Source organism: Misgurnus anguillicaudatus, chromosome 10 (genome assembly GCF_027580225.2).
Source record: "Misgurnus anguillicaudatus chromosome 10, ASM2758022v2, whole genome shotgun sequence".
In the NCBI taxonomy this organism is placed as follows: Eukaryota; Metazoa; Chordata; class Actinopteri; order Cypriniformes; family Cobitidae; genus Misgurnus; species Misgurnus anguillicaudatus.
Window position 1 is genome coordinate 15,150,016 of NC_073346.2, and position 22,129 is coordinate 15,172,144.

The 22,129-nt window shown below is 38.0% G+C and overlaps 1 protein-coding gene across 1 annotated transcript; it reads right to left on the reverse strand.

The window, feature by feature from the left end:
• Positions 1–1,649: 1,649 nt before the first annotated feature.
• Positions 1,650–22,128, reverse strand: colq (collagen-like tail subunit (single strand of homotrimer) of asymmetric acetylcholinesterase). The gene is made up of 17 exons (XM_055210024.2): positions 21,078–22,128; positions 17,235–17,338; positions 16,810–16,929; positions 12,652–12,696; positions 11,130–11,156; positions 9,761–9,832; positions 7,947–8,009; positions 7,824–7,850; positions 7,466–7,510; positions 7,328–7,363; positions 6,958–7,038; positions 6,693–6,789; positions 5,947–6,083; positions 5,690–5,809; positions 5,268–5,394; positions 3,619–3,721; positions 1,650–3,214 (listed from the first exon to the last, which is right to left on the reverse strand). The coding sequence occupies exons 1-17, from the start codon at positions 21,166–21,168 to the stop codon at positions 3,145–3,147; spliced, it is 1,365 nt and encodes a 454-aa protein (XP_055065999.2). The 5' UTR covers positions 21,169–22,128; the 3' UTR covers positions 1,650–3,144.
• Position 22,129: the final 1 nt, after the last annotated feature.

Consider the following 22,129-nt stretch of genomic DNA (forward strand, 5'->3'; position numbering starts at 1 on the left):
GTCTTAGATCAAATTTGTGCGTAAAAACGCTTTATAAATGAGGCCCCTGGGCAGCTAAATAAGACTCCCCTCAAATGGATCATGGGTCTCGCACCCTGTTTCAAAGTCTCATTCACTGGCACGTTTCCAGCTAAGTTCAAAATCAGATTTTGCATTGCATATGTAAGCTATTGCCTAGCTCATCTGCTGGCAAATTACCGTAATGCATTTAGCGGGGAAAAGATACGGCCGTATAACACGGTTATCAGACAGCAAGCATCGGTTGCTGCCAACCTCTACCCACGTACAGATTAGCAGCATGCCAGCCTAAAGCTACAGCACACAAGGTTTCTGCTGGATCTATTGTCTTGTGGAGAGTGGTTGACAGCGTCTTTTCTTGCTTTGCCACCATTTGTCTTTGTAATGATCAACACACAGTGTTTTGATCAATATCAGACCACACACCCACATACTTTATACTCGGTCTCTCAGCAATGCTGATGGTCATCTTACTGCAGCTGGCTGTAATCAAGTACAGTGCTTAGTCAGCTACAATACATGATGAGCAAGAGAAACTCCTCCGAATGCAGTGCAACCCCTCTTAAGATATGACATCATAGTCTGAGACTCTCAAATCTAACCTGCAACTCAGGAGTTAAAGCAGTTTTTTACCTTAAAATAACGTTTCCAAAAAAGTTTCAGTCGTTCATCCACTCGAAACAGGGTGAACTTCACATTCACTTTGCAGCTCTCTATCGGCCAAAACCGCACTAAAGAAGTTACCAACCATCAGGTCGCGGTCCTGTATTTTTGAGTGAAAACTACAAAAACTTGCTTTATGGTAGACCTACAATCCAATCAAAGCCAGCTTTGCTGCAGCAGGCTAAATTATTTACGACAGTGGTAATGGACAATTCCACTTCCAACCTGTAGGGGGAGCAAAGAGCAAAAACTCTTTAGTGTTTCTTTAAAGGAATAGTCTACTCATTTTCAATATTAAAATATGTTATTACCTTAACTAAGAATTGTTGATACATCCCTCTATCATCTGTGTGCGTGCACGTAAGCGCTAGAGCGCGCTGCGACGCTTCGATAGCATTTAGCTTAGCCCCATTCATTCAATTGTACCATTTAGAGATAAAGTTAGAAGTGACCAAACACATCAACGTTTTTCCTATTTAAGACGAGTAATTATACGAGCAATATTTTATGGCGTAATAGCACTTTTAGGAGTACTTCGACTCGCCGGAAAAGTCCGCTCCCCTTCTCACTCTCATAATGGGAGAGGGAGGGTGTTACTGCGCCGAGTCGAAGTACTCCCAAAAGTGCTATTACGCCATAAAATATAGTTCCTCTTTTAAATCCGCTTAGAAAAGCGCTACGTTTTATTTTGTACCACCAAACTTGCTCGTATAACTACTCGTCTTAAATAGGAAAAACCTTGATGTGTTTGGTCACTTCTAACTTTATCTCTAAATGGTACCATTGAATGAATGGGGCTAAGCTAAATGCTATCGAAGCGTCGCAGCACGCTCCAGCGCTTACGGGCACGCACACAGATGATAGAGGGATGTATCAACAATTCTTAGTTAAGGTAATAACATATTTTAATATTGAAAATGAGTAGACTATTCCTTTAACTTTTCGAAGGGCAAGAAACATAGTCGACATGATATTTGATCAGCTTTATTTGATCAGTGTTACAGGACAGTATCAAACATGGTTTAATACAATAGGACAAACAAGTCTTTTTTCTATTCGTTTGTTGTGCAGTATTTGATGCTAGCATATTATGTCCTCGGTTTGTACAAGTGTGAGGATAACAGTCGGTTACAAGCTAAATGCACTTTACGCTACAGTCGTTCAGCCGAACGGCACCTGCTGTACAGCATCAACATGGCAATTCTGCTCTTTTTAACAAGAGTATACAATAATACAAACATGCAGATTAATTTCAATACACTTATTTCCATTCCCATATATATATTATTTTACAAGATAAGTCAGGATTTTCATCCTCAAGAAAATAAGCAAAGAGGTTTCTGTACCAAATGCATATCATATAGCTTATGGAAAACTGGCTTACAGTCAAAAAAGTGTACTTTTTTGAATACTTAAGCTATAGCTACTGAATATAACAGGTAAGTAAGTGCTGTATGCTGAATTCTGCACCTCAGGTCCTGTAATGACAAAAAGCTAAAGCAGCACACTGTATATGTTGAGGTATATTCAGACTGGACTTTGATAAATCTTTTACTTTTTTTTGACACCAATGACAACATTAACAGTCCAGTCTTAATCCAACAGTCTTAAGCCTGAATAGCAGCATAATAATACACCTGCAACAGCAGACAGTACAAAACTTTCAATAACAGCTTGAGAGCCTTCACATATGATTATATACCCTCCCCTAATGTAGACCTATATAATAAATAAACTGGGTTCCCTTGACTTCAAGGCTTGTTCTTGAAGCGTGCATCAAGACGAGAGTATTGAACTACTAGACTAAAGTGATAGAAGTGGAATATGCGTACCCTGCTCCATACTTGGAGATGGAGGGGTCTCGATTAAGTGATTTCCTGAGATATGGATGGAAATGTTAGGCTAAGTGTTGACGTCATCTAGACAATGCCTCAGTAAAGGGTCTATTAACCTTAAGCAACCTGTCTTGATCGTGTATATGGCTTTGTAATGATCTCTGCCGAAATGTTTATAGCAATCACAGCCTCATGCAAAATACTACAGTATTGCATTCCATATACAGAGCACCCATAGTGAAAAAAATCTTTTTTTTTTAAACAGTACTACGTCGAGGTATTGAGATCTTTATCTCCGAGACACCTTCGGCTCTCCGGTTTCCTCTGTGTGGCCAATCGCGATGGCCAAACGTCGAGCCAGAATAGTGTCTGAAGTCCTGCTACAGTTCTTAAGACCGCGAGCGAGAGGTCCCGCGTGAGGACCACGGCTTTGCCGAGGGTTCCTTTCCCGAGTGAGCTACGTGGCTTCTTAACAGCATGACAACGAAGAAGTTCAGCTAATGTGTTTGTGAAAATCCTTCAATGATATCTACTCTCAGTTTATCTGCTCAATCTGTGTTGTTCGGAGTCGTGGATCTCGTGACTTGTCAGATAACACGAGACATCGGTTTGAGGTTTTCTTGTGTCCTCATGTAAAATACTTGCAGTTTGTGGAGTCAATTAAGCAGTCGGATGTGCACTTGAGACGTCCGTAAGACCTGGGGACAGCAAAATGGGTACAATGTTATTATTAGGACATAAAAAAAAGGTTCTTTGAGGAACCAAATGGTTCTTCTATGGCATCGCTAGGTACCTTTATTTTTAATGGTGTAATATATTACATTGTCCAAAAGTTATTTAAAGGGATATTTTTAAGTATTAACTTGTTACATCAAATTTTAAAGTGTTTGCATATGGTGATGTGCGTATCCTTCTAACAGTTGACACTTTGCAATTGACCCCTTTATATTTGGGTATATGCCCCCTCAGCTACCTTCACATTTACCTCCATCTACCTTCAGAAATTTTCCTTAAAATTCAATAAAAGTATACTTTGGGACCAAAAAAATACATAATCATTGAGCCCCATTGTTCCCTTTAAAAAAGACCTGAACAGTCTTACCCAGGTAAAAAGGATCTGCATGTGTGAAAGCCAAAATCCTTCCCATCACACTCCTCTGCGTCTTCATAGCGATATCCATCACCACAATATGCAAGTTTACACTCTGAGAATGGGAAAGAGGGAGAAACAGTGTCCGTTATCTGGTCAAAATTGCCAAATAAACTCCATTTATTCATCATTAATAAATAAATAAACATGAATTATTATTTTCTTTGAAAAAAGACTGCAAAGGGATATAATGAACAACCTGTGACTCTGATTAAGTATAAAGTTTAGCAGTCATTGTACATTTGTCCACAGATTTCAGCAGTGGACCAATCAGAATCAAGCATCCTGGAGCACATGATTACCAAGAACAAATTAGGGCAACTAATACAGTATGGTGTTATTCCCGTTTACTTTCTAATAATATACTGGACAATTTATCCATTTATTGGTAATTTACAGAATCACTTTTGCGTTCCTATGGACCCTGGACCACAAAACAAAAAAAGTTGCATGGGTATATTTGTAGCAATAGCCAATACATTGGATGGGTGGCGGCCTGTGACTTTTTTTCGAGGGCGCACAATGCGAACCACGTCAAAACACTTATTTATCCCATCATATGTGTGGCTCGTCAAACCACAATATGTTTTCGGTGCGTCATGTGAAACGTGTCAAAAACTTGTCATGTCAAAATAAGTGCCTCCTGCAGACTCTTTGAATGGGTTTATGATCAAAGAGATGCTCGCATTTGCCAGATACTCGCTTAATCTCATGTGTAATCAGAGATTACTGTTAATTTATTGTTTTGCAAGTATTTTGTGAACGTGAGCGTCGACGCGTGTGCAGCAGTGGTGGCCGGATATTTCTTTTTTCGAGGGCGCTCAATGCGAAGTTTGTCACAGCTTCAGACGCGTCTAAAGGGTTCATGATAAAAGAGACGCTCGCGTTTGCCAGATACTCGTAAAATCTCATGTGTAATCAGAGTTTAGTGTTAAAGTGTCTTGCGTGTATTTTGTGAACGTGAGCGTCTCTTTTATCATAAACGGTTTTGACGCGTGTGCAGCAGGCGCTTATTTTGACAAAACACGTGATGCACACAGGATCTCTTGACGCGCAGAACATATATTTTGGAAAAGGGAACAACACATGACACTCCGAACACTTATTTTGAATTAGCGCCCCTCGGATGAGCAGTCACGAGCCGCCACTGGTCACAACATGTATGTAGCCCTTCACGTGTGTGGTTCGTAGTTTCAAAATGTGTTCTGCGCGTCGAGGAATCCTATGTGCATCACGCGTCCCGCCAAAACAAGTGCCCGATGCAACACATGATGCAACAAACACATTTTTTGAAAACACACACTTATGACACTCCGAACACTTATTTTGAATTGCGCCCCTTGGATGAGCAGTCACGAGCCACCACTGGTGTGCAGCAAGCACGTATTTTTACACGTAGGTGATGCACGTAGGTTCACGTGACGCACTGAACATATATTTTGAAATGGTGCATCACACAAATGACACTCCGAACACATATTTTGAAATTCTGGGCTGATTATGTATACAGCCAATTTCAAAAATGGACCCTGGTTTTGTGGTCCAAATTTCTCAGGAATAAGCTGTCAGCTGGTTCACTACCGTTTCAACCTATTACTCACTGACACAGCCGTCTGTGACCACCTTGTTTCCATCATCACACTCCTCTCCATTCTCAACCTGCACAATGCCATCACCACAGAAACCTTCCTGGTCAGGATCTCGCTCCGTCGACTGAAAAGGTGTTAACTGAAATGAAAGAGAGCCTTGTAATCTGCAAATCATTTTATATTATCATATCATTATATGCGTTGTGATCCTGTAGCTCAATTGATAAAATATTGCGTTAAAACCACAAAAGGTCATGGGTTAGATTTTCTGGGAACACATTAAACCTTGAATGCACTGTAAGTCGGCGAATGTATTACGTTTTGTTATTTTTTGTTTAACAGCCATGGTTCTTTTGAATTTATGAAAGGAATTTATGAATGTGTTTGAATGGAAAAGAGTTTTTATTTTATGCACTATGGAAAAAGATAATTACCTGAATTGGCATCCAGCCATTACTATCTTTGAAGTAAAGTGACCTCTGGTCTTTTCGGAACGCCAGAGCGTTGTCAGTCTGGAGACGGTTCAGTTCTTGTTCGCTGTTCACCACAAATATCTGCATCAAACATGTCAAACATCAAATGTCATACTAATTCTGAATTTCATCCAACAAACAATCGATCCAATGAGACCCAAAGACATCTGGCAATATTAAGGCTTAGTCTCTAAACCGCACTCGCATTACTGGCTTACCGCAGGCACTCTGGGATAGCTGCCCCACGACAAGTGCTGGTCAGAGGGGTTGTTGGCACTGGACGGGGCGTTGCACCCGCAGCGACCCGGGCTGCCAGGTTGTCCCTTCTCCCCTTTTCGTCCTACCATGTACAGTCCTTGAACAGAGGTAAACAGCATTTAGCTAATGAGATATAAATGCCCCTCCATGTGATGCGATTTTAAGAGCCACTAAACCGGGATCTCATCTATCACAAAGAAAAAGCATTCAAGTACATATGCACAGAAACCAAAACAAGACAGCAGCTGCTTGTGAAAGCCGTGATGACATAATGTTTGTAACACTGCGAGATTCCCGGCCACACCAGGCGTCGGTTAAGAACATGATGTCATGACTTCACCCTCTGGTTACAGACCGGGATCAGGTTGCTTCTGATGCTAAATAGATCAGTGGTGGGATATCCTGAGCTACATGTGATTTTAGGGTCTCATGCACGTGGTTATGACTTATGCTGCAATATCATCTGATCAGAGGACCATAGGAGAACCAAATGCCAGTGTGATCCTAAGATTAACAAATCCAACTTGTTTTAATCAGAGTAAGAGGTAATAATATATAAATAAAAGATTCAATTACTTAAGTTTTAATTATAATGTCATTTTACTTGGGCACTATGCTACTAGGAGACCGGAGGATTGTTGTGACCTGTTTGCTGTATGTAGATAGCACCGGCACTGTATGTACTTGTCTCCATGTAATACAATACCTGTGGCTGGCAATCCAGGAGGGCCAGGGTGACCAGGGGGACCCTGAGGGCCAGCAGGTCCTATAGGCCCAAGTGCACCAGTGTCCCCTTTTGAGCCCTGCATTAGAAATAAATGACTTATTATTTACTTTATCATGTTGGTATTCTGTCATGTTTTTTTAAATATTCGACAATCAATCATTTTATTTGTGTATTAATTAACTAATAACTCTAAATCTGTGCTTATGGATCATGCATCGGGGAAGTGTGTTTTGGGATGGATCACCTGCTTTCCTCTTTTTCCTGGACGGCCAGTGGGTCCTCTATTCCCTGAGCTTCCAGGTTCCCCTTTTGGGCCCATTTCACCCTGAGCCACGCATGGATAACATGTTATAATACATTGTCTACAGTCACATATATAATGTTGTTATACAGCTATGTATGCTAACTATTTGTGACCCTGTATGTGAAATCCAGTCTAAAGTCTCATAATCTAATTATGAGATTAGAAGCATCAAAGTTTAATTTCAATCTTTGACATGGTCTTACTCGGTCAGTATTAAAAGTATCAAGGTTATATTTTCACTGAATGTTCTTTACATCATGTAGGATGGATTATTATGTAGAAAACAATAAAAAAAATACAGTTTTCATACCTTTTGGCCAAGCATTCCAGGAAGACCCATTGATCCCTAAAACAGAAAATAGCACAATGTGTGTAAATAAATGAACTTATGGTTTATGTCGATTTTTAAAATATAATAAAGACAAGCAATCAAACTGATATTATTTACCCTGTCTCCTTTTAAGCCAATTTCCCCTCTGAAACCTTGTGAGCCCTAAAAAGAAAAACGAACATCTCTCAGAACATCATCTTAAACCAATTCTTGTATTGTGACAGTGATCATTTTTGTGTGAAATTGCTCAAAATATTGAGTTTTTCACCATTTAATATATGGATGTGAAAAAATATAATTAAGCGGCAAACACTTTGTTTGCTAACACTGTTAGGTTATTTACTTAGCTTTAAAGTGAGTCCTGAATCATTTACATTCAATCCAAATCAATGTAATCCAATGTAAATGATTACAAAATATTTGTATTGGGGTAACATTTTATTGAATTGATTTACCCATTTAATAATCTACTCACTTTTTCTCCCTTATATCCAGGTAAGCCCTATATCGAAGAAATTAGCAGCATTTAGCTACATTTAACAAAATTAATATATTATATCCCAAGACAATTCATTCAGACAGTGTAGAAGATTTAGACCTTGGGTCCAATTGGTCCTCTTGCCCCTGGCATACCCATGAGTCCAGAGTCACCTTTCTCTCCCTGTGAAACACACATGGGGTGATGTCATACAACATACACAACCAGACACTAAAGATGTGATCAAAAATGATTCAAAGTCAAAACTTTCCACATTTGGTTGACTTTGGTTGAATTGGTATGCAATTTTATACACACTGTTTACGAAGACATTTCAGATAATTAATTTTAATCCATCTAAACAACACCCAAGAGACATGGGTGTCGAAACCATCATATGGAACAAGACCCACCCACGTTTTAAGACCAATGATGACCCTGTCCCAAATGGCGCACTTCATATGGACTTTCGAGGTCAAGGATACTTCCTTGGCATGACTGTTCCTTCAAAAGTCACTTCCTTTAGAGGCTAGACGAGGCTCCTCTTTAGTATTCAGATAATACATAAATGGAACAGGCTAGCAAGTGCACATTATTGCGTCATTACGTCAGTAAAAAATGTGCTTTCGGCGCTGCGTGCATAGGATTGTGGGTAATTTCAGAGCGCGAAGAGTGCAAAGGCTACATATGCATCCTTCCCTGTGCATGGGATATTTTTCGAACGAAGGACTCTTTGGTTGAAAATCCGAGGATCCTTGACATTGGAACAGTCCTTCGACGGATGTCGATTACGTAGCATCCTCGAAATTCTGGCTTCCGAGGATCCTTCCTGTCCCAAATGGCGCACTTCATGTGGACTTTCGATCTCGTGGCCTTAAATTGCACATGCTCGCTTAGTCTACGAGTCTGTAGGGTGTCCCATCTGTCATTTTTACGCTCTGAAGTGTGCTCATCAGCGCCCCCTTTGAACCCTTGATGCGGCCTTCAGCGAAGCCCGCACTGCAGCAGGCTTTAAGTTCACGCACTTTATCAACACAGAAGTCCTTGCGAAAAAGCAATCAGATCAATCAGACAATGGTAGGGAGGAGTTCACACTGATGGGCAACTTCTCTTCCTATTTCCAGCATGACACTCGAGGCTGTCCCAAAATACGACCCTGGTGCACCCTCTTGGACTCGCGTCAAGGGTCCCTAAGGTCTGCACTACATGATGTCATCAAAGTGTGGACTCTGAGGAGGTCCACAAGTCCGGAGTGCGCCATTTGGGACAGGCCAATTAAGAAACACCTTCAGCCATTTGGCCTTCACTTCACTTGGACTTTCGGTCTCGTGGGCTTAAATTGCCCATGCTTGCTTAGTCTATGTCCCATCTGTCATTTTTATGCTCCGAAGTGTGCTCATTAGCACCCCCTTTGCACCCTAGAAGCGATCTTCAGCGAAGCCCGCACTGCTGCAGGCTCCACGCACTTTGCCAACCCAAAAGTCCTTGCGAAAGAGCAATCAGACGACGGATGGGAGGAGTTCACACTGATGGGCAACTTCTCTTCCTATTTTCGGTGTGAGTCTAGAGTCTGTCCCAAAATACAACTCCGGTGCACCCTCATTGACTCGCGTCAAGGGTCCCTAAAGTCTGCACTACATGATGTCATCAAAGTGTGCCATTTGGGTCAGGGCCGATATGGGACCCATCTACTTTTTTAGCGTATTTAGCGCATATGCCTGTTCACTTGTCAGAGCGCCATCAGTGAAATCCATTCCACTAAGGAATGCCCTAAAAAAAGCTGATTTAGGTCAATCTATTTCAGGTAAATTTGTTTTCGCTGTAATAAAAATAAGGGTAAAGCTGCATTCACACCACCAGTGACTTTGTCACTGTGTGTTGCCCATATATGGCAGCATAAGGAATTCTCTAGACATCAAGATGAAGTTATTTACTTTGGGTCCAGTTGGTCCTTGCAACCCGCTTGGTCCCTGTCGCCCCGGAAGACCAGGAGGGCCAGTGCGTCCCTGTAAAAACACAAACGATCACTATATCACCTGTATAATATGATGTGGGGACATAGTAATATAACCTACAGCCCTTCCAGATATACAGTATATGCAAAGATGTAATATTTTCAAGCAACAGACTGTCAGATAATTCAATCACTGAAGCTGTATAGTATAAATGTAATAGGCTGACATGTGCCACCATGTAAACAAGGATGCAATTCTACCCAGTGAATATCAGCTATAGTGATGACCTGCACTTCTTTTCCAACGTTTCCAGAATCCTAACTAAGATAATAAGGTTGCTCTGAGGGACAAAAAAGCAATCAGGGGAGAGAGAGAGAGAACAAACTAAACCAAGCCCCATCAGTCTCCTGTCTTTAATTAAATAATGTGCTACGGGCAGGATTGTAAAAAAAAACAAATGATTTATTGGGCTGTCCCAGCACTAAGCTAAATTACTATGCAATGCTGCAAAGCTCTTACACCAGCAACAATCCTCTCCTCTCTAGTAAAACAATGCACCAGTACACCCAGAATCCTGTGCAGCGTTTACTGGCTTCTCAGTTTACCCGCTGCCCTGCTGTAGGTATTACTGACCCGGGTCCCAAATGCCTTCCTGGAAACTACAAGCCCATCGGTGTAATTGTGGGAAAGAAGCCATGGGGATGTTCCATGGTGGATTGAATCTAATGTGGGTGACCACAGGTGTCCCCTGCTGTTTATAAGCAATCCGCTGCTATAAAATGCAAAAGATCATGACCTACTTATCTTGGTCAAGGTTGCTCTTGCACTCTTAAAAATAAAACTTCTATGAAGGGTACTTGGTGCCATAGATTTTTGGTTCACCAAAGATCCTGTAGGTCAAGGGTTTATAAAACAGGCATTATAGTGTGCAAAACCTTTTTCTACAATGACCTTTTTGTGGAGTCTGTGAAGGCTAAAGAGGTAACACTTTACAGTAAGATTGTTTTTGTTTACATTAGTAAATGCATTAGTTAATATGAACTAACAGTGAATAACAGAGTTAATCAGCATTTACTAATCTTTGTTAATGCCAATACAGTTATTCATGTTACAATAGTCCATTGTGCATTAACTGATGTTAACAAATACAAGCTTATTGTAAAGTGTAGCTAAAGGTTCTCTATGGACCCTTTTCATTTTTGAAAAAGCACCCTTTTTGTGCTTTGAAGCTCATTGTGTTTGCTGCAGATGTGACACAACTACAGGCTGTGTGTGTGTGTACGTCTCTTGCTAGCTGTCCTTCACTTTAATCCATTTATTAAAAAGTGGAGGACAGTGAGTGTCTCACCTTTTGTCCAGGTCTTCCAATTTCGCCCTGGCAACAACACAGAAGAGGGGGATGAGGGGAAGAAAACAATCACAATTTGGACAGGGTATAATACTGTCAGCTTTTTAAAGTTTGAAACAGCACACTTATTTACATTACACAACTGATTCAGGTTAGACTTTTGCCAAATTAAAGGAATTTTCTGGGATAGGCTCCCTATTAGATTTTATCTAACAAATCACTATCATTTTGTTTATGTAAATGAGGAAGAGTCATATTACTCCCCGTTTAAGTACGGCGTACCGCAAGGATCAGTTTTAGGTCCTATCCTGTTCTCCTTATATATGTAACCTCTTATCAGGAAACATAACATAAGTTTTCACTGCTATGCGGATGATACCCAGCTTTACATCTCCTTACATCCTAACGAAACACACCAGTTCTGTAAACTAACAGACTGTATTAGCGATATAAGTGACTGGATGGCACATAACTTCCTTATGCTAAACTCCAATAAGACAGAGATACTTATTAACAAAATATACTTACAAACAAAATATGTCAGATTACAAGTTGCCCATAGATGGTTGCACTGTGGTGCCATCTTTCATGGTTAACTGTGGTGTTCGACAGCAATTTATCCTTCGATAGTCATATTTCCAACGTCTGCCGCACAGCATTCTTCCATCTTAAAAATATCTTAATCTCATCAGATTCACAGAAGCTTATCCACGCTCTAATGACCTCTAGAATAGACTATTGTAACTCGTTACTCGGGGGATGCCATGCAAATCAGGTAAACAAGCTTCAGCTAGTTCAAAAGCCACTGCAAGAGTGCTTACTTGTTCTAAGAAGTATGACTACATAAGCCCAATTCTGGCATCTTTACACTGGCTACCAGTCAAATATCGCATACATTTTAAAATATTACTAATCACCTACAAAGCCTTAAATGGTCTAGCACCCTCGTATCTTAGAGAATTACTATCAAAATACAATCCATCACGTACACTGCGGTCACAAAATTCTGGTCTCTTAACTATCCCTAGAATATCAAAAGTGTCTAAAGGTGGTGGATCCTTTTCCTACTTAGCCCCTAAGCTCTGGAATGATTTGCCAACTGATGTCTGAGAATCAGACACAGTCAATCACTTTAAGTTTAAACTAAAGACATATCTCTTTAATAAAGCATTCACATAATTTGTCTAGTAAATGTACTTATCTCGCAATAGTTAGCCTGTATGGAACAAAGCATTTACATAACTTGTCTGGGTAATATACTAGTGCTGCAATAGCTAGCCTGTCTGGATATATATATCCCAAGGGTTTTTTCCTCCTAGGACTTTTTTCCTCCTGGGTAAAAATGCGGTGGTGTTTCTCCTAGGGGTTTTTCAACCCCAGAGAGTCAGCCGACATTGGCTTAACTTAGCATTTACAGATACTACTGCTGTTCTATCTTGATGCTAAATATTTGTTAATTTAACAACAGGCTTCAACCAGTATATCCCATGTCTGTGTGTCATATTATGCATGTATTATGTACCTTATCTCCCTTTGGTCCTTGTGGTCCCGGCAGTCCAGGAAGACCCTGATCACAAACAAACACAATTTTATAATGCATCTTAAAACATCTTTGAGTTAACATAACCAGCTAACTTCAAACCACTGACAGAGCCCTAAAAAGGAGTTTTTCAACCAAGTCAGCAACATATTGTGACTGATAAATGTTAAACCACATCAGGGAGAGATATATGTCCTGAGTAGACATACAGGGGTGAGGTAAACTCTCTCTCGGGGGTGTTTAGCTGTCTGTGTGTCTTTCTCGGGGTTGTTTCTAAGAATGGTACGATGAAACAGAGGCTGGCAGTGGAAAAAGGTCTATTTTCATCTGATCTAAATGTGGAGCGTTAATGGCCTGCTGTGATGTGGGGGGGCGAGCTGGTCGCATCCGTGTCACTACAGAAAGACGTCTGGTGAACTCACACGCGTCTCTCATGCTGAGAGGTCTATAAAGGCTAATTACAACAAACTGTAACTGACCATTCTGACAACTTAATATACCTTCAGCAACTACACAATCCTCAACAAATTTCCACATGACGGAATACTTATGGATGTTTTTAATACATTGTTTTAATGTAATGTTTTTAATACAAGAAATTGAAGAGTTTGTCGATTTCTGAGCATTTAAATATAGCCTATATGTTTTTAGTGTACATATTTAGTTTTAAATCATTTTACATAGTTCACAAAGTTCATACAGATATTACATTATTTGAAAATCTACACTTTGAAAAATTTGCTGTAGGTGTGCAGCAGTTTGCCAATAACTTACTGTATATTTATATATAATTTATTGGCAACCATTTTTTCAAAGAAACATTTATATTAAAGGGGACATATTATGAAAATCTGAATTTTTTTATGTTTAAGTGCTATTATTGGGTCCCCAGGGCTTCTATAAAACCTAGAAAACATGAAAAAGATCAACCCACTAACTTAGTTTTGATAAACCATTCTCTGTAAGCGCGTGAAAAAATAGGTCATGGAAATTTGGCTCCCCTTGTGATGGCAGAAGGGGATAATACCGCCCCTTAATCTGCACTATCCAACCATGTCACTGCCATTTAGTGCAGAGATCAGCTCATTTGCATTTTAAAGGACACACCCAAAAACAGCACATTTTTGCTCACACCTACAAAGTGGCAATTTTAACATGCTATAATAAATTATCTATATGGTATTTTGAGCTAGAAATTCACATACGTACTCTGGGGACACCAAAGACTTATTTGACATCTTAAGTCGTGTGAATGTCCCCTTTAAACAAGTCTTTGTCTGACAGAATAAAATTATAAAAAACAGCCTCATGCAAAGCATTCTGGGAACCAGAAATCCTCATCAACCGTTTTTATTTTTTTCTGATTTAGGTTTCCAGAAATGCTTTGCGTAATGCTGTGTACTTTTTATATTTTTTCCTGTAAAGATAAAGTCTTGTTAATGTTTAATGTTCATTTATCTTCAAACAAGCCGTTGCCAGCAAATATAATACATTTAAATCTACAGTAACTTGCCAGTAATACTGCAATTTCTACAGAAATTTGTAACAGTGTAATCTTTAAAAAAAATCTATGAAAATTGTTTTACACCCCAAAGAGTGAGATATAGTTAATGTTTATGTTTACGCGAGGGTCCACGTACAGTGTGCGTAGTGCAATTTTCATGCACGTACGTTTGCATACACGTAAAAAACAGACTACTTCACATGAAAAATAGGTCGTGGAAATTTGGCACTCCTTATGATGTCATAAGGAGCTCTTATTATAATAATATCACCCCTTAATCTGCACTATCCAACCACATTACTGCCATTTAGTGCAGAGAAAAGCACAATTGAGTTTTAATTGCAACAAACCACCATCATTGTGATCAGTGTTTGGATTTCATCAGCTCATTTGCATTTTAAAGGACACACCCAAAACGGCACATTTTTGCACACACCTACAAAGTGGCAATTTTAACATGTTATAATACATTATTTATATGGTATTTTGAGCTAAAACTTCACATATGTGTTCTGGGGACACCAAAGATTTATTTCACATCTTAAAAAAGTCTTGTCCATGGCCCCTTTAAAGAAGAAAATATCAAGGCAACTTTCAGGAAGTAAAATGACTAAAAGCCTTCCCTTCACTGGATAAAATAGTCACTGACTGACTTTGAAAAGCAACAGAATATTTCTTCACATATATGTTTACGTTACTAAGGGTGCTGCACAGTGATACACAAAACTTACTGTTTTAATAAGGTTTCATAAAGAACCTTCAACTTCCACAGAAGCTTTCTGTTTTACAGAAGGTTATTTGTAGTGGAAAAAGTTTCCTTAGACTATAAAAAGGTAAAGAAATGGTTCTTTTAAGAAAAAACAAAAATGGTTCTTCTATGGCATCGTTGTAAAGACCCTTTTGTAGCACAAGTGGTGGCGCCAGTGACTTCTCTTCCGAGGGGCGCAAATTAAAAATATGTGTTCGGAGTGTCATGTTATCCATGTGCATCATGCTTCATGTCAAAATATGTGCCTGCTGCACACGTGTCGAAACGACATATAATCAAAAAGACACTCACGTATACGAAAGAGTCACAAGACACTAACTTAACATTAAACTCTGATGATAACACATGCGATTAAGCGAGTATCTGGCAAACGTGAGTGTCTCTTTTACACTGTAAAAAGTGTTTCTGTGCCTTAGTAGATTTAAAAAAAAAAAATTGAGTAAACTGTATTAAAAAAAATGTAATTCTTGTTTTTTTAATCAAAATATGAGTTAAAATAAAATACAAATTGGAATAAATTGATTAATTCTAAATGAGCACATTATTGAGTAAATTCAACTTAATTTTATTATCTTTAATCGATTTAAATTTGTAAGAAAGAAATTCTGTGTTAAAACTACATGAATTATTTTAGTAAACACAACTAACTAGGCAGTGGACTTGCAGTTCCCAGCATGCTTTGCATGGGACTGCATTTGGAGAGTGAAATTTGAATTGAAACTTTTTTGTTTTGTTTTTAACTAAAAAGAAAGACTTGTTAGTGTTTAATGTTCATTTATCTTCGATATTTGGAAGAGTTTCTGTTTCTTCTTTGAGTTTTGTAGTTACCATTGTTCAGAAGACTGGTGCTTGTGCATAGACTGCATACTGAAGTATGTCGCGCTTTACAGCTGCCCAAAACCAAACTGAGTGGGTGTGTTGTTTGAATAAACGTTTCTAGCCCTCATCTGACGGCATAAAAAACAACAACTAACCATAATACGCTACCTGTACCAAGAAAAGAAGGTTTATCTAACTGAGTAATACTAGCACAATTAGTTAACTTAACTCAATTTTATTGCATTCATATTAAGTAATGTTAGTGTGTTCAATATACTTAAAAAAGGTTGAAAGTTGACTCAACCTAAAACTTCCCATGCAGTCACTTGCCTCACTTTTTATAAGTTAGATCTAGGTATTACTTTTTCCAGTGTATCATTAATGCTGCACATAAGTTCACACGACGCGCCGAACACATATTTTGAAATGACGAGCCACACACATGACGGGCTACATACATGTTGTGACAAGCGTTGCATAGTGCACCCTCGAAGAAGAAGTCACCGGCCGTCACTGGATTCCACACTAATGTCTTATATTTCTAAACCACTAATCGATGAGCAAATGTCTGACACGCATCCACTGAACCACAAATAAGCTTTATGGAATTATAAGAGATAATGTATAGCCAGTTTTACCACAAAATACAAACTAATGGGGTGATCGAGACACTGATGTTATCTTGTATCCTTCTGCTTGTCACATGAGTAAATAAGTAGATACAAAATATTGATTTGAAATATTTTATTAGCTCATTCATAAAAAATTCAAACCTGGCATGAGGAAAGAGACATCAGAGTAATATATTAATCATATAAGCAGTATTAGTCGAAAATGATCCACAGTACCCCGAAGAGTGGTATGTTATCAATTTTAGAAGTTGGCTGCTGTCGAGGGATGTTGCAAGTGACCAATCAGAATCAAGTATTTTAGAGAGCTAGTTTTATTTTCAGATGTTATGCTGATAATGTCATTCATAATAAAAGTATACGAATCGGAAAGGAATACAAAACAGAAATCTTTTTTGGGACCTATGCAATGCAAATACCTGAGGGCCTGGAGGTCCTGCAGGTCCTGGGGGTCCTGGAGGCCCCGGGGAACACACATTGGTTTCAGGGTTGTGCTTCTCCTCTGAGATCCCTTCATTTGATGTAACTTCATTCTCGGTCTAAGATAATGCATACACAAAATAACATTTGAGAAGTGAATTTTATAGCACAATATTGATCAGTAAAACTTTTTGCATTACACGTAGTTTCATTGTACATTTCACAGTCGTGAAAACATCATAAACACATAACGTATATCGTCTGACTGGCTGATTAGGGTAACACACCTAACTCATTCACATACTGATCCTTACCTATCACATTGACCCAATTAACCTTTTCATCTCATATGTCAAAGCACATTGAGTTTACACATCACAACAAATTACAGGTCCTGGATGAAGGGTCATGCATGGGGACTCACCAGAGACCTCCGCCACAGCGAGGGGGGTGGAGGGAAGAGGGGGGGCGGAGGAGTCAGTAAACAGCAGGGGTTGAATTTCTTTCTGGTTTCCAGCAACTGGAGATCTGTGGATGAAGCGAGATGAGGGTCATGTCCACAAACACGTGATTGAACGTGTTTCACTCCACTGCTTTGGAAAAAGAGGGAGTGGAACACATGACAGCTATGATACTTGTCATATGCTTGATACTTGTCCTCCCTTATGGAAAATCATTAGATGTTTAAAGATTTTGTGGTGCCTATCAATTTATTCGATTTCAATGTGTTGTTGTTGTACAGTAAATTTACAGTATTTTCAATATAAACAATCACAGCAAATTGATCAGCATTATACGCTGTAAAAAGTGAAAGTTGGATCTTCTTAAAAATTACTTTAATTGGTAACACTTTTTCTCAATTAAAGTAAAAAAATGTAAAAGGTGAAAATCAAAATTACCTCAGTTGGTTCAATTAGGTACACCTAAAAAATGTGGGTTTTTTTTTTTCACTTTAAGTAATAAAATGTAAACTTACCATGTTAAGTATTTTTTTTTTAAGTTAATCCAACTTTCAGTTTTTACAGTGTATAAGCAAAAATCATATGATTTAGGTTTTAGCATATAGGTTATAAACCATATTCATAATTACAATATGTGATGCACTTGTTTTTAACTTGTCACACTTAATGACAAAATTATATTGCAGATGCATCAAATGTTAGACATAATCACTTTTCTGAAGCATTTTGTGAATAAAGTTTAACCAACTGGTGTCAAGGTGATTTTTAAATGTAAAGTCATGTCTGTAAAAAAATGCAGCATGAAGTTAAAACAAATTGGTTTTTCAAGTAAATTCAACCTACTATTTTAATTTTTCACTTGTTATAAGTTGACATACTTTATAAAAAAGCTGAAATTGTTTAACTTAGTAAAACAACTAAGTAACACAAAAAATATGTTGATTTGAAAAAAAATGCTGCATTTTCTTTACATTGCACTTTTATTGTAAAGTTAGATTCCGTAAAGTTCATGCAGATGTCAGAGTAACTACACTACATTACATTTTACATTTTTGTTACACAGGGACTAGAAAACCATTAAGTCATTGTGTTTTAAAGGAACATCTCAGCACATTAAACAGCAAAACAAAGTTAGCCGAGCACTAAGTGAACATTCAAATGAGCACTTGCCAAAAATAATCTTTTTACTGCAGTATTGGCTAAGTATACTGAAGCATTGCCATTTTACCATTAGAGTAAAATGATGCCAATCTTTGATGGCTGTGTGGTAATTTAATTTACTGCAAATTAGGGCAACATCGTTTGGAGCCAACACTGCAGAAACAAAGACTTTTTTATATTTATTTTAATATTTGTGTAAAATGATTATGTGCCTTAGTAGATTTAATGAAAAAAAAATTATGCATAATTACATGCAACTAATCCTAAACCAAACCCTAAACCTAACCCCAACCCTATAGTAAGTACATGTTGTTGATGATTATTACTTAGTAATTAAATATATAATTACACGGTAACAGTGACGCCGTAAAATAAAGTGTAACCAATTTTTTAAAATATTATAAAAAAAATTAAGTGTAACCTTTCAAAAGTGAAACATTTTAAATTCTTGTTTTTTAACAAAAAAAGGTAGTTAAAGGAATATTCCATTTTCTTAAAAGAAAAATCCAGATAATTTACTCACCACCATGTCATCCAAAATGTTGATGTCTTTCTTTGTTCAGTCGAGAAGAAATTATGTTTTTTGAAGAAAACATTGCAGGATTTTTCTCATTTTAAAGGACTTTAATAGAGCCCAACATTTAAAACTTAACTCAACACGTAACAGTTTTTTTTCAACTGAGTTTCAAATGACTATAAACGATCCCAAACATGGCATAAGGGTCTTATCTAGCAAAACGATTGTCATTTTTGACGAGAAAAATAAAAAATATCCACTTTTAAACCACAACTTCTCGTCTAAATCCGGTCGTGATGCGCCAGGTTGACCCCACGCAATACCTCATGACGTCAAGAGGTCACAGAGGACGAACGCGAAACTCCGCCCCAGTGTTTACAAGTGTGTTGAAAGAGGACCATTCCTACGTTGTTGTATGTCAACTGATAGTAATTAATGTCTTTGTGTCAGTTTATTGTTTACAATGGTCCGCAAATGTGCGTTTTATATATGTAACACGTGACCTCCCTACGTCACTACGCATTTATGTTAGGTCGCGCTAGACAGGACCTAGACGAAAAGTTGTGGTTTAAAAGAGCATATTTTTTATTTTTCTCGTCAAAAATGACAATCGTTACGCTAGATAAGACCCTTATGCCTCGTTTGGGATTGTTTATAGTCATTTGAAACTCCGTTGAAAAAAACTGTTAAGTGTTGAGTTAAGTATTAAATGTTGGGCTCTATTAAAGTCCATTAAAATTTGAAAAATCCTGGAATGTTTTCCTCAAAAAACATAATTTCTTCTCGACTGAACAAAGAAAGACATCAACATTTTGGATGACATGGTGGTGAGTAAATTATCTGGATTTTTCTTTTAAGAAAATGGAATATTCCTTTAAAATAATATATAAATATGAGTAATTTGAGTACTTCTAAATTAACATATTATTGAGTAAATTCTTTACTTTTATGTGGTAATTTTATCACGTATAGGGCCTAATTTTAGTTAAATTTGTAAAAATTAACTTAATCATTTTGTGTTGAAACTACATGATTGATTTTGGAATAGACAGTGGACTTGAGGTTCCCAGCATGCTTTACATGGGACTGCTTTTGGGTCTCTGCAAAACAAAAAGAGGCGTTTCCTAATTTTGGGTCATTTTCAAACTGAAATAGGTGTTAAAAAATAACAATGTATGGCTTTTCACGGCTTCCGTACTTTTTTTGATTGGATGGTTAAAAATGCCTATCCAGTTTGAAAATGCCCCAAAATTGGGAAATGCCACTTTGTTGTTCCAGAGACAAATATACTCGAGACACATATACAGACATAGACTGAGATCAGTCTCTTACTTGCTCATCATAATGTGGTATATAATAATTATTTTAAGAGAAGAGGCAATTTTACCTGATTAAATCAGGAAGACTCCATCAATGACCTTAAAACGTTCTTAAAATATTATATTTGTTACCTAAATTTTAAGTAGATATCACATATTTTTTACACATGTGTTAAATATTAGTGCAAAAACTAGCAAAATAAAAATGAAGTAAATTCTACTTATTGTTTTGTTCAGTACCGGCCTTATAATCTGATTATGAGATTGGGAGCATTAAAGTTTCATTTCAAGCATTGATTTCAATCTATGACATGGTCTTTCTCAGTCAATATTTAATATATCAAGGTTATATTTATACAGATTGTTCTTTACATAATGTAGGATGATTTTATGTAACAGCATATTACAAAAATTGACTTTAACTGGGTTTTCACAAATAGGGTCTTTAATATAGGAATATTTCAGAATTCTTGCGTTCATATTAGATTATCTGCACATCTGGGCTGCAATATGATCTGTTTAACACAATATGACAGAAAGAAATCAATAAAGCATTTGACCAATAAAACAAATGCATGTTATCAATATTCAGTTAATGAATTCATTTTCACCAAGCACCACAAACACAGTTTGCAACACATCAACGTTATAAAAAGTGGTCCAACCAAGGTCCACGATGCAAATTTGCATATCATGTGCAAACAAACATCCCTTTGCGTATGTCAGAGAAATCCCCCAATTAGATGAAGTGTAACCCATACTGTACCATGCATGTGCAAAGACACATGACAACGGGTGTGCCGTCTTACCTGTTGGTAGAGGAAAAATGCTATCAACGAAAGAAAGTGAAGACACATAGCAGAGAAGTGGAAAATATAATCCAAGCGTGAGCAGAATCATGCTGCAAGCTCCGGTCTTTCACCACCAGCGCAGAGGAGCGATCTGAGGAAGCCACCCTCTACCCTTCTCTCTCTCTTCTCTTCTTCTTGCTCACTATAGCTCCACGCCTTTAGGAGATGTGAATGCCAGCCAATATCTGTTACACTTCTCCCATGTATTGGCCCTGAGCTAAATATACAGAAGGCAGGCGGTCAGCTGCCCTCTGCAGCCAATATTAGCCTGTTACTACTGCCAATACCGCTTTTGTTTCCCCCTGCTGCAAATGGACTGAGAAAACACAACAGTATAGACAGAAATGACATTGAAAAGGTGTCACGCTATTGGCAGACGATTAACTACTGCCATTAGCATAGAGATCATAGTGATACAAAAACTGCTGTGGGCAAAACTATGCTTTGGTTATGATGTACACACACACACACAAGCATAAAATGACAGAATTAGCCTGCATGCGTTGTAGTGGAATATCACAGATGTTTTCCAGACCCTTTCAGCCCCCATCCCTTCTCTTTCTCCGTAAGTCCTTTATCAGGACAAATCGACCAGTGGCACTCACGGTTTATTGCTACCTTTCACTTAGAATTAATGATGGAGCAATTATGAAGAGGGCCATTTAAAAGCCTTGTGCTACACAAGATGGAGATGTCTTCTGTAAATGCCTTTAATGACAGAGTGTGGAATAAAACAGATAGACTGCGTTTTTATGAATCACATTTTTATTTTCCATCAACGTTATAATCAAGTATTTAGAAAAACATTTGCTTAATTTAACATTTTACATATATAATAAAATGTACAGCAAGTCTGGTCTTGTTTGCTTGTGCAAATAACAAAATTATACGGCTTATATACTACCTTTCACATTAAGTAGTACATTTTATTATGATGATTCCAATTTTATTTAATTTCTCATTTTTTTTACTTGTAGGTTACATCTTTCATCCTCTGATCTGCCAAGACC